The 13,548-nt window shown below is 58.0% G+C and overlaps 1 protein-coding gene across 1 annotated transcript in view; it reads left to right on the forward strand.

Moving 5' to 3' along the window:
- The first annotated feature begins 1,060 nt into the window (after positions 1 to 1,060).
- The window catches only part of COL13A1 (collagen type XIII alpha 1 chain), a 142,742-nt gene continuing 130,254 nt past the window's right edge, over positions 1,061 to 13,548 (forward strand). The window contains exon 1 of the mRNA XM_034662615.1: positions 1,061 to 1,239. Within this exon, the coding sequence (XP_034518506.1) occupies positions 1,195 to 1,239 (45 nt within the window). The 5' untranslated portion in view covers positions 1,061 to 1,194. The remainder of the gene's footprint in view (positions 1,240 to 13,548) is intronic.

A 13,548-nucleotide genomic window follows, 5' to 3' on the forward strand; every position in this document is an offset into this window, starting at 1 on the left:
AAAGGCTGAGTGCTGCTGGACGAAGGAGGCACAGAACCCAATGAGAAACTGATTTGGGGTGAGAGCAGTGGTGGCCGAAGGGATTTAAATCGTCCTGCTCAAGATCTAAAGATCCATCCAGGTGCCGGACAGAACACAGCCAGGCTCCTCGGACGATCCCTAAGGCTCCCTTTGTCAACTTCTGGAAAAGCAGAGTGATGCCTGGCTCCATGTCTTTGGTGGAAGGCAAAGAGGGCCCTCGGTGTGAATCCGGAGAAAGGGAGAGAAGTAAAGCCCCTGTTCCACTCCACACCCCCTTCCTGCCTATAAATAACCCCAAGTGTCACTTCAAAGGGGACAGGGAGCATGGGCGAGGGGCTCCCGGGCCGGGCGGGCTGGGGTGGCGGGCCCAGCACACCACGCCCCCCACCCCGGCGAGTTTGCATAAGTAAATAAATCCAAGCCGTCGGCCCTGCAGGAGGTGGAGGAGAAGAGGGGAGGAGGAGGAGGGAGGGGGTGGGAGAGATTAGTTTGGGAAGGAGCACGGATTGCTCATCCGATCCGTTCAGCCGCAGCTAGTGTGTCAAGTTACAGAGGCGCCAGAATCGGCCCCAACGCTCCTCGGCAGCGGCCACGACCCACCTCTGCCCATGGGGCCCTCCATGTGCGCCCCTTCGCCCCGGGACTGAAACCCGCTCTCCCGGGAGACGCGAGACACCAAGGAGGACGGACAGCGCAGAACCAACTCCAGGACTCTGCAGATACTTGAAGGGAGAAACAGGGCGGAGAGAAGGAGAGCCGTCCAGATTCCCCTAACTTCCCTGGACTTGGAACATTCTTCGAAGTCACTTTCTTCTCACCTGGGTGTACCCCCATTACCGCTGGTTGTGTTTTTTCGGCTTTCCCCCTCCTGCCGCTAATTTTTCCATCCTCCGCCGGGAGCAAAGGAAAGGGACATTTCCCCCCCGCTGGCCGCAGCTCGGATCGCGCCTCGGGGCAGCGGCTCTCGCCTTTATTTATTCTATTTATTTATTTATTGGTTCTCAAGACGCGCGGTGATGGTAGCGGCGCTGCGCGCGGCTGCCGGGCCCGGGGTCGTGCGGGCTGCTGGCGCTGGCCTTGTGCTCGCTGGCGCTCAGCCTGCTCGCCCACTTTCGGACCGCCGAGCTGCAGGCCCGGGTGCTGCGCCTGGAAGCGGAGCGTGGGGAGCAGCAAATGGAGACGGCTATTTTGGGACGAGTCAACCAACTGCTGGATGAGGTCTGTGCTCTTTGTTGCTGCCTTTTATCCCTCCCGGCGGCGCCCCCTCGCGCAGCCTCCAAACTTTCGACCAGCGGGCGCCCCCGGGCGCTTGGTCTCCTCCCAGCGGCGCGGTGCGCCGGGGTCCCGCAGGGGCTGTCCGCGGGTGGGTGGGGGCGGGGACGGACGCTGTCCTGTCGGGGACTCGGAGGATCCGGAGGACCCCGGCGGCTTGCGTGGGACCCCTCAGTTCCCGCGGCCGGCAGGCGCCCCCCACGTCCCGCGCTGAGAGCGCCGGGGCGCGCGGGGCAGGTGGAGGAAGGCGAGGCGCGCGGGGTGGCGCGCGGAGGCTTCCAGGCCCCACTTGCCCCTCCCGGCAGCCCGCCAGGGCGGTGTGAGAGCCGTCCAGCGCCCACGCTGCGGGATGAGTGCCCGGCGGCCCTGGCTGAGGCTGGCTGGGCCCCCGCGGCCCTCGCACCCATCCCTTGAGGATCAGCGCTGCCTGACTTTTATTGCCATGTTCAGCTGGGAAGAGAGAGTGAGGGAGCGAGTCATCCAAGGGGCTGAGGGGGAAAGAAGGGGCTGTCCTTGCAAGGAGTGGTGTCCTGGTCCCTGCCCAGCGCCCCAGAACGCTAGGGTCCAGGTGTGGGTCTCCCTGGTTCTGCAGTCCTTGGGCTCGAATAAGCCCATACCCTCTTGTTTCTAAGCCACGTTTCCTATCCCTGGTCCCCTGGAATGGTCCCCATCATTTTATGTCTGTGTTTTTCTGGGAAAAGGATGCTGAGCTTTTCCCCCTTCTGAAATGTCCTTGAACCTAAGTGGATTAAAAGCCGTTAGTGTTTCTTAGCCATAGCAATCTTGGGAGTCCACGAAGAGAGCTCACCCTCCCCAGGAAGGAGGGACATGCGGTCCCATTGGTGGCACCAGAGGAAGAGCTGGCCAGAGGGAGTGGGGGTTCTAGTGACTCAGGAAAGTCTGGACAGCACAAGGGATCCAGGGCCCAAATGAAGGAAAGGACCCACGGGTGAGGGCTGCAGGGGTCTGGGAAGAGGTTCTGGAACAGGCTGGCCATGGAAGGTTTTCCTGAGGAAGAACTGGGAGGGGACCACTTAGTCGGAAGTGGTGTGAGCAGTGAAGAGCAGGGAGGTGGTTTTTATCCCCCCTCTGTTACTTAGGAGCTGTGTGACCTGTGGCACATACCCTCACCTCTCTGACGGTTGCGATGGTAGTTAGCATTGGAACCCAGCTCTGGCTGTGGTGGGCGCTGTGGCCATTCTGGCACGATGCTGGGGCCCTGCAGCTGGGCTCCTCGCAGGTTCCACCACCAGGCAAAGGCTGGTAGTTGCCCAAGTGGCTCTCTGGTGTGGTCAAGGAGAGGAAGGTCACAGGAGAGAGGGGTCCAGTGCTGCCGGCAGCTCATTCCCATGCCCTGCCAGGACCTAGGGGATCCAGGACTCTGCCAGGCCACCCGCAAGTCCCCTGGGAAGTGTCTGGGCTGGCCTCTGCCAGCTGTCTGAGAGTGCTCGTGGGGCTGGCAGGGTGGTGGAGATGGTGTCAGGGCAGCGAGGGCTCCCCCCAAGTATCTCAGGGGCCCTGGCAGCTGTGCGTCAAGCATTTGACCCTGGGAGCTCCGCTCAGCGCCTCTCTCCATCGTCTCCCCTCTCTGGCCCCTGCCGCTGGCCAGGGCATGCCCCACATCCTTGCTTCCTCCCTGGAGACTTAGCCCTGTCAAGTCTCATGGTCTCGGGGCCTGGGGGCTGACAGTGTATTGGAACGCTGGTTCCTCGTCTGCAAACCGTAGCTTCCGGGGCACCCACTGACTTCTAGACCTCTCATCTTCCAGAGCATCTGAACCGACCCCCATCTTATAGATGGGGAAAAGAAGGCCCACGGAGGGGCCTTGGGTTACCCCGGTCACATGGCGAGATCCAGAACTAGAGCCCAAGTTCCTGACCCCACTTCCAGGGCTCTTCACTATGCCCTTCCGCCTTCCTCTGTCTGTTCTCATTCGGTCAGGCAGCAAATGTTTCCTGAGAGCCAGCTGGGGGTCAGGCATTGTGGGCAACACACTTCTGCCCTCCTAAACTCGCAGGCAAGTAGGGCGCAAAGAAGACCCAGGCGGTGACCATGTCATGTGAAAAATGCTAGGGTGATGGGAGCCGAGGGGGTCTGGGGAACGTATTAACGTGCAACATAGGTGACGGCAGTGGCTTCCTGGGAAAGTGATTTTCGAGTGATGTCTTAAAGGGTGAATAGGAGACTTCCAGGCCAAAGGGGATGAGTGGAGGGGCCTTGTTCCAAGGGGCAAAGGGAATAGCTTCTGAAGGTTGGAAGCCAGAGGGAGGGGTTGGCCTTGGGGAGAGGAGGGGTGGAAGATTCGGCTGGAGAGAGTCAGGGCACCTGGGTCAACAGGGGCTTTGGAGACCGTTAGATCTATGTGAGATCACTGGGGAGCCATGGAGGGCTTGAGGAGGGCAGTTATGCCCCTAGAATGGGAGGGAGAGCAGGGCAGAGCAGGAAGGCCAAACAAGAGGCTAGCACAGGCCACAGGGGCCTGGGGCCGGATTGGGCAGCAGGTAGGGACAGAGTGGGGTCAATGACCATGGGGGCTGCAGTAGGGGGCACTGAGGTCAGTAGCCGAGGGCCCTGGAGCCAGAGGGTGGGCCGGTCCTGGGGGAGGAGGTGGCCCTGGGAGGCATCCCCTGGGTGGGGCTTACAGTCCGGGGCTTCATGAAGGGACACACTAAAGGCTGTACTGTCCAGTACAGTTACATGTGACTCATTATCCTTACATGAATTGAAATCAAATAAAATTTAAAATAAGTTTATCAGTCACACTGGCCGCCTTTCAGGTCAGTGCTCAAGAGACACCCAAGGCTAATGGCTACCAGTTGGACGGTGCACGTACAGAACATATGTTTCATCATAGAAAGTTCTGTGGCACAGCATTGCACTAGGAGCTAGCCACTTCTGGGCCAGCAAAGGTGTCTCAGAGCAACTCAAGGCCTCCCTCTGCCCTTGGCCTTCCCTTTCCCATGTTGCTCTTCCAGGAGGGAGCAAAAGGCAAAGGTGAGGAAGGGAAGAGGCAGAGAAGGGAGAAGGTTGACCAGAGGAACTCTCAGTGAGAAGAAAAGGCTGGGGAGAGCCGGGAGGCGGTTCTGTTAACAGAGTGATTCTGTGACCCGGATATGCAGAGGGGTCCTGCTCTGAAGGGCACACAGGCACCCTGTGAGTGTAGGGGCCCCAAACCAGGATTCCGGCTGGGCTTTGCCAGCCCTGTGGCCTTTGGCAAGCCATGCCAGCCCCAAAACCTCGGGTCCCTTCTCCCGGGGGTTCTGTGAGACTCTTAGGACATGGCCGATGGGAGGATGTGTATGAGATGTCACCACCAAAGGCCACTCCCAGGACGGTGTGAGCGCTTCCAGAGGGCCCCCCAGGATCTGGGCCAGGAAAGCCATCCTGGAGCAGGTGGGCCTGGGCCACTCCCTGTAGGAAGGAGGAAGGGCATTGGACAGGGCTGTCCTGGGGAGGCCCACAGCCTACTCAGTGGCCCGGAGGCAGGAACCCGGGGTACATGCGCCCCACCCATCCCAGTGGGGAAAGCAGCGTGCTGGGCAGAGACCAAATCTGGGAAGCGGGCAGAGGCCAGGCCGAGGGGACCCAGTGGGAGAGAAGCCTGGAAAGAGGCAGGCCAGAGGCAGATGCGAGCAGAAGGCCCAGATCTGAGAGGCCTGGCCACTGGGAGTGGAGGGTCAGGGTGGGGAGAGGAGGATGGGGGCAGGGAGCCAGCTTGCGGGGAGCTGGCAGTGTGGCTTCCAGACCTCAGGCCCCAGCTCTTCCCCCATCAGTGCCTCTCTCCTGGGCTGGGACCCTTAACGAGCGCTCCAGCTGCCTGTTGCTTGATTTGCTTGCTACAAAGAAAGGAACTGGAATGTCCCAAACGGAGGAAATCAGATGTCACCCAGGGCTGGGCAGTGGGTGTGCTGTGAAAGAGAAGGGACTGGAGTTGAGAATAGTCAAATCCGTGTTGTCGGCCAAGGGGAAGCAACTGGTGTCAGCAGCCACCTTCCAGGTGGGCACTGGGGGGTGCCAGGCAGACTCCCCTTCCCTGACAGTAAGGGTAACAGCATCCTCGATGGCAGTGTCTTACATTTATATGGTACATACAGCAGCCAATGCTGTGCGTGATACCTCTTTCAATCCTCACAGCCTCCTTAAGGGACAGACACTCTCATTGCCCCATTTTACAGATGAGAAGACTGATGTCGCTGTACCCTCCATCCTGCTATCTACGATCCAATCCTGTCGGTGTTAAGAGCATTTTCCACCTCCAGGAATTTCCTGGGGCTGAGGGAGGGTCAAAGCTTCCAGGCCAAAATTTTGAGGAACCCGAGGCAGACTCTCTTGTCCCTAAAAATAACAATGCCCACCACTGTAACAGGAATGTCTCACATTTATAGGTTGTGCACAGGGGCCTTTTATGTTGTGTTATTTTTCCCCCAGAGGAGCATTCAGGGGAGACATCGAAGCAGGGTCTGAAAGACAGGGGCTCCAGACGGGGGAGTCCCATCTCAGTCCCCCAGGATTAAAACACTGGAATGGGGATGGGAGTGGGGTCTTACAGGAGACGTATGTGCTGCTGGGGTGTGACCTGGGCCTCAGTAAGCAGACAGATCCTGGATCCAAGCGTCCTCACAAGCAGCCAGCCATGCAGCCCGTCCCCACTGCCTCCGGCTCTGCGAACAGTCAGTGCATGAGTGGTCTCGTGGGCAGTTAATGGAGGGAAGATCCTCAGAGCCCCTCAATCCCAGCCCCCTCTCTCTACAGATAAGAAAACAGCCCCAAAGGCTCCACGACCACATCCCACACCACACCTCCTTCCTTCCAGACAATAGTTAGTTGTCTGGTCAAGTGGTGATATAGACGTGGCACGCTGCATGTGCTCCACTCCCCATTCCCTGGCCCCAGCAGACATTGTTAATCAGTTGCAGCACACTTTCCCACTGAGCTTCTGTAGAGCCTCAGAACCCTTCTCGACACTGCTCCAGGAGCACCGCTGCTCCGCTAAGTAGTGAGCGCTGGTGTTCAAGATCGGGAGCAATTGCATGACTCTCCGTTTAAAGAAAAATAAAGAGCAATGTCTATTACAGACAGCGCCAGGGAGAGTTGTTAATGTTTTATAGCTTCTCCAAAGGCCTTAAAACTAGCAGGTAGCTCCAAACCGAACTGAGGACCTCGTTAAGTAGCCACCCCTCATGGCAAGGTGGGGGGAAAGCCGAAGAATCTGAGGCCAGATGCCATCTGCCTTAAGCATCGTCTCACCATTTGACATGCTCGGAAACGTGCCTTTTTTTCCCTTACTCCTAATAATTTTCAACTTGCCCCAGCGCCCTCTGGAAAGCCTTCCCCAGACCACTCCAAACCCACGTGGGCTCTCTGCCTGCTCAGACTTCCTGCAGAACTTGCTGGCCATGCCAAACATCTAGGTCAGAGAGGAAAAGCATGCTGACTTCTCTCATCCCAGAATCACAGCAGCCATTCCTAACCCCCCAATACCTCCCCTGTGAGCCTGGATGGACCTCAGAATCCTTCTCAACACAGCACTCCAGACTGCCCCTCCCCGTCTGTTAGAGTCAATGCACAAGAGAGCATCTGTTTGCTATCCACGGCTCAGCTTCAAGCACGTTGTGCCGTGTGTTCTCCTCTCGATTGCCTTCAAATATCTTGTCTCGCATTTGATCACGCACAATCCAGTGGCAGGGAGAAGGGCTCACAGTCACCAGGTCCCTTGCTGACTCCCCAGGACTTTGCACATAGTAGGTAGCCCGCACCACTTCGTTGACGGCTTAAGGTCCCTCTGCTAGAGGCCGGTTAAGCCATCTCCTTGGCTGCCCTCCTCACACCCCCAACCCCAGACGCAGTTGTAGGCTCAGCATTTGCTCAGGGGCGCCCCCTGGAGGGGGTGTTTCCCAGCACCAGCAGAGAGGAAAGGAGGAGCTCCTCCTAAGTCGGGGCTGCTCCCTGGTGCCGGCTGGGAGAGTGGGGATGGCTCAGTGGGCTGGGTTCCCGCCCCGACAGCGCAGCTGGGGGTGGCCATCCCCTCCCATTGCCTACTCCCAACAGTCAGGAGCTTCCTCTTTACCTGCCCAGATGGCCTGGCAAATTTTTGGTTTGGGCAAAAGAGTCAAGTGGGCAAACCCACGGGATGTGATGTCACTTGGACTTGGACCTCTGCCATGAACTGGTCCTGTGACCTGAGCTTCAGTGCCCTGATCTGGAAAATGGGGATGCCAACATCTTCCTCACTGGATAGTTGCAGAATTAAATGAAATCATTCAGTTAATAGCAGCTGTGATCATGACCACCTCCCTCAGTCTCAGGAGGAGGTAACATGGGGTTGTACCTTGTCCGTAACTTCTATGAATACCTAATGTTTACTGAGCACTGTTCAAAGATTTCTACCATCTATTAATTCATTTAATTCTCAAAATGATCCTCTGAAGTGGTTGTATATATGTATCTATATTTTTTCTATTTTCTATTTTATTTTATATTCTTACAAAAGAGGAAAATGGAGGCCCAGAGAAGTTAAGTGACTTTCCCAAGGTCACACAGCTAGCGAGTAGCAGAGCCAGGCCTTGAACTCAAGCAGTCTGGCCCCAGAACTGACACTCTAAACCCACTAGTATGCACCATCTGTATGAAGTGCTACTTTATGCAGTGTACAAAGTCGGCTGAGGCAGGTCACATAGACCAGGGGCTAAGGACCCATTCAGTCTGGTTCAGCTTCTGCAGAGGTGACGTTGAGAGAACTGAGTTGGCATCAGGCCTGCAGTACAGTCTTTGCTGTAAAATAACACGGGTGACACCATTTGTGACATCAGGCATCGGTGAGAAGGACCCTTAGGAAGACCGCTGTCCAGCCTTGGTTTCCAGAACTCTTGGCTTCCCAGGAGGGATGGATCGGGTCTTGTCTCTTGGACACTGAAAGCTTAGCACCAAATCTGGGCTTCACCCCGTGGCACAGGCTAGTCCTTCCGGCAGAAGTTTCTGCCGAAGCCCCAACCCCCAGTTCCCGTTGATCACCCTGCCCTTGCTTTCTCTTTGTTCTGCTTACCTCCAACTACCTTACGGTATAATCCGTGTCTGGCTGTCCTTCCAGGCAGCCGCCCGAGTGTCTCCTGTCAGAGCCAGACGGGAGAAGAAGCTCAGCAACAACTAAACTCTATTTAAAGTTACTCTCCCCTCCTCATATTTGCACACCCCCGAAGACATGGCCCGGCTCCCTGGGGAGCTGAACAGTACACCAAGGCTGACCCCCTGCCCCAAATCCCAAAGTGAATCCCTGTGGCAAGGGTCTTGCCGTGGCGTGTTGAACAAGCCCCGTGGCTGGCAGCCCCTGAGACAGCGGGAGACAGAATCCAGCTGTGGCCCCGTGTCAGGGGCGCCCTGTGCCTCAGAACCCAGACCCCACACCCGGGTCCCAAGCAGCGCCTGGAGGCCGGGGCTGGCAGTCACGGGGGTCACAAGGAGGTGTCAGTAGAAGCCCTGCCATGCTCTGCACAGTTAGAAAGCCAAGGGGGCTTACAGAAGGGGATTGATTCGGGGTTTGGGGTTTGGGGTTTGTTCTGGTTTTTTTTTTTTTTTTGGAAAAATCAAATCAACAGAGGGTTTGCCATCCAGAAGGAAGGTTTCAGAAGCCTCAGGAATCCTCCCACCTCTTTGATTTGGACTATGCCCCTTCCAGAAGCAGCTTGTTGAGTCCTCAGCAAGTAAAGGAAGGCAGCGGGCTTTTCCAAGGGAAACTGAGGCCCGGATCTAGGGAGGGCCTGGGAAGGCTGGGGTAGACCCGGGTCCCCGGCTCTCCGGGGTGTTGTCTGCGCTGCCAGGCTGCTGGCGACAGCTCCACGCTGACTTTCCCCTCCACTCCCATCTGCATGCCAAATGCCCCCTGCCCTGGGTGGGGGCCTCCCTGTAGAAAATTCTTTGTGGCCCAAAGGGTGGGGATGGGGCTGCTGGCAGCAGGGTCTCCCCTTCAAAGGGCAAGGGCAAGCCACACACAAAGGAGAGGAACTGCCTGCCTGAGAGGCTGGGCGCAGACTTCCAGGGGCACACGGGGCCCCTGTCTCCTCTGCTAAAGCCTATTGTGGGTTTTCCTGAGGCCCCGCATGGCTAGATCCCACCCAGCCTGGGCCTCTGCTGCCCCTTCAGCCCTGTTTCCTCCCCTCACCACCCCTGCCCACCCCAGCCTCTGGCCTTCTCAGTGCCCCCAGGCCAGTCTTGGACTTCCCTCTGCTCAGCCGTTCCTCTGTCCAGCCCGCCCTCCTGCCACGAGGCTCACACCTATCTGTTGGTTCAGTTACAGCAGGGGAGGCCTTACTGCCCCCAGAGGATACATCCTCCCCAGGAGGGCTGCTGCAGGGCCTGGGGCTCTGCCATCCAGGGGACTCTACTCCTGTACCTGCCTGTTACACTGCAGACGCCCTGGGAAGGTGCCTCTTAAGCCATCACTGGGGGGGAGGGGGGGTTCTGCATCGGCTCATGCTCTGACAAGGTGTCCTGGAGGGCAGGATGGGAAGGGGGACCTCGGGGGACAAGGATGCAGAAAGGGGGGTGGTTAAAGGGGCATTAGCTGGGACTCTTCCACGAAGAGCCTGGCCTCCACCTGCACCTACTCCAGGCCCAGCCACCTGCACCATTCAGCCTCCTGCAGACCTGCCCCTTCTCTCCGTCACTGCGTGCCCTTCCCCAGCCGGCTACCCGCAGTCTCCTGGGCCATGGCAGGAGCCTCTTAACTCACCCACTCCCGTTCACTCTGCCCTGTCCCTTTCAGCATCCACACAGCAGCCGGGGTGATCTTTTAAAAGCTCTAGATACAGTCACCACATTCCCCTAATTACAGCTCTTCAGGAACTTCCTATTGTTCTCAGGCCAGAGACTAAATTTCTTAATGTGGTCCATGAGGCCTGAAGAGCTCGGCCCTTGCCCCCCTCTCTTGCCTAGGGGCTCCCCTTCCACCACGTTCAGAGTCCAGCCACAGGGCCGCACCCTGTCATAGCTAGGAGCACAGACTCTAGAGCCAGATTGCTGGGTTCAAGTCCAGCTCTGCTAGTTCCTGGCTGTGTGATGTTGGGCGAGTTGTGTAACCTCTCTGTGCTTTGGGTTGTCCCTCTAAAAAATGGGATGATGACAATAAAGAGTACCCCCCTCTTGTTGAGTTCTGTTTTTAGAATTTAAAAAGGTAAAACGAGTGCTTTGAGCAGTGCCTGACCCTCCGCTAATCGGTATGGTCTCCTGGAAAGAGTCAAGCCGGCCCCTCCTCCCCGCCCCGCCCCGGCCCCATCACAGGTGTGCAGTGGAGGGACACGGGCTCTGAATCTGGTTTCCTGGTTCAGATCCCGCCTCTGCCCCTCCTGACTCCCTGTCATCGTGCAGTCAGTCCGCGCTCCCTGTCTCGGGTTCTTCGTTCACGAGTAGGGCTGCTGGGAGTGCCGAATGGATTCATCTAGGCAGGAGCCCTGCCTGCTTCATAAGAAGCCCATGGTGGTGTCAGGTGTCAGCCAGTTTCCCTGTGCCTGGGCCATCCCCTTGGGTAGTTGCTGGTCACCCTCAGGTCTCGGCCCTGCCCTGCTGTCACTTCCCCGATGAACCAGCCTGGAGAGCCTCACCCCTGCTCACCACAGCTTGGTGACAGTGGCTGCTGCTTCTTGGGGTGCGGAGTTTGTAGACTCCAGGTGCCGTGTCTGGAGAGTAAGCACCACGGGCAGCGTCTGCCACAGCTCTGCTCCTGCACGTCCAGGGGCTTTGCACCACTCTGGTCTGTATAGATGCTCAATGCCCGTTGGCGGCAAGGCGGGAAGAAGGGAAAAGGCTCTTGGCTTCCACTCCAGCATTCTCCCCCTTGCCCCTCCTTGCTCTGTGTCGGGGACCCTGCTTCATCCTGCACTGGGCCCCGAGACCACCCCAGGCCCCTTGAACCTGTGGTCCCAGGCCCCATGACAGCCTGGCTCCCACCCACATCCACATAGTTCCAGGCCCGCCCCCCACCGACTCCCTGAGGCAGCAGCAGGGCCGGAGGTTAGCTGAAAGGAAGGACTTTCTCAAAGGAAGGCTGGAAAGCTCACACAGGGGCATTCACCTCCTCCCCCGACTTTTTCTGAACTGCAGAGCCCTGAGGAACACTGCTGCGTGGGTCTGGTGAAACGGGGACAGAGCCAGCCTATGGCCTCTGCCCGACTCTGGGGCCCCTGTGTCCTGGCCCTGGGAGTCTGTGATGGGATGCCAGGTCTGTGGCACAAAGAGAATTGTGGAGGGAGGAAGAGGACGGTTCCCCAGGCACACCCCATGGCACCCACTCCCGGCCCCCAGGGCAGCCCGGGCCAGTCCAGTTGGGGTGGATGTGGTCGAGTGTCTCCATTTCCTCCATTTTAATTTCCCTGCGTTGATCTGCCTGTGCTCCAGGGCATGCAGCCACCCATGGGCCTGTCCCCTTAACAAAGCTGGTCTGTGGGGCCAGCCCCCTCCTGCCATCCCTGCTACTGGGCCCAGGGGCTGGGTCTGCACAGCTTCCGTCCTGCCTCTGCGCCTTTGCTCCTCACCGGAACGCCCTCACTCTCCCATCTCCGTCTATCCAAATGCTGCCGAAGCCCACGTCCCCCTAGCACCCATTCTTGGGGTGCTAAGGGGCAGACCTCAAAGTGATTCATTCAGTTCAAGTGTGGATCAAAACACCGGGCTAGTCCCTGCCCTCAAAAAACTGGCTCGGTCTCCAGCAGGGCGCCGGCTCAGAAGCAGCATGGCACGGGGTAATGGAAAGGGCTCTAGCAGATGGCATCGAGCGCCACGCCGTGCCAGGCATTGTAATCAGACGCTGCTGCGGGGACGGGAGCTTTGCTCAGTGTAGTTGTTTCAAAGGACAGCTCCTTCTTTCAGCCTCTAGTCATCAAGGTCAAAGGGCAGGGCGGCAGGCAGGAAGGACTCTCACTCACCCTCCCTCTTCCAGGAAGAGGGGTTCGGAGTTTCCCAGGAACAGAGGCATGGCAGGGGACTTGACCACATGTCCACAGCAGCGCCTGGGGCCGGGCCAGCCTCACTGGAGCAGATGGGAGGCGACAGGCCTGGTACCAGCTCAAGAGAGAAGGGGCCTTCGCCTGGCCACCAGAAAAAATGAGCAAGCGTCGCAGGTGCTCACCTTCTTCACATCTGGACACTCTGTTTTTTGATCTCATCTCGTTGTATCGCTCTATGTGTCCTGCGTAGTCCAGTGGATAACTGATATTAGCACCATTTTATAGATGAGGAAATCCAGGTCCGGAGGGATTGTATCTCTTGCTTAATACACAGTGGGAGAGCCGGGACCGGAGCCCAAGGTCCTGGGACTCCCAGATGTCGTGCAGGCCCACAGCCGTGCTGCCCAGCTCTGTTCGTGCGGCTCCTTCCGCAGAGTCTGAGGTTGTCTGTGCTGACCCCAAATAGAGTCCGACCGCAGCCTCCACGGGCAGGTGGGTCCTGATAGGAGCCGTGGACTAATAATATCAAAAATTAACTACTAAATGACATTTTCTACCAAAATACTCAGCACAATGCCTGATATATACTGCTCGATGTGTGTAGCTATTATTGTTAATATTAACGTGTTTAATAATTCCTCCTGGTAAGTGCTTTATGGTTTCCAAGGCACTTTCCACAGCAACACCTGGGTAGTAGGCTGCGGGGGGCAACAGCCCCATTTTACAGATTCCCCAGGGGAGAGGTGCCAGGGTCAAGGTCCCAGCCGTAGCGCGCGGAGCTCATCTGCTCTGGGCTCCAGCGTCCACACCACGACTTGGACCCGACCACCCATTACAGAGGCCCAGGTAGAGCCTGAGCCCTTTAAGAGCCCTGGGATTAAGCGCAGGGAGGGAGTGGCCCCGAAACCCAAGGCCAGGCCTCTCTGCATTCTCTGGGGGGAGTGAGTAGCCGCCTGGCATTTTCCCTTTGATACTGATACCGGCATTTTAATAGCTGCAAAGATCAGGCGGGTGCTCTTTCGTGCTCTTTCGGCTCTAGCTGTGCGGGGCATTCCAGGAGGCCCTGGCCGCCAGCAGGGGGGGAGCGGGAAGGCTGCTCTGTCCAGGGCGGCTGGGGGTCCATACCGGGGACTTGGAAGGTTTTCCCCAGACCCCTGAGGCTCAGGCTGGGCCTGTCCCACCAGGAGTCTCAAACTCAGGTGCCTAAGGAGGCAGGCTGGTGGGCCACGTAGGTGAAGCTGGCCAAGGGGAGGGCACGGTGGTGACCTGGGCAGCACGTGCCCACCTAACAGGGGAGCAGCCATCACTCAGCACCACCCGG

Source organism: Ailuropoda melanoleuca, chromosome 6 (genome assembly GCF_002007445.2).
Source record: "Ailuropoda melanoleuca isolate Jingjing chromosome 6, ASM200744v2, whole genome shotgun sequence".
Taxonomy (NCBI): Eukaryota; Metazoa; Chordata; class Mammalia; order Carnivora; family Ursidae; genus Ailuropoda; species Ailuropoda melanoleuca.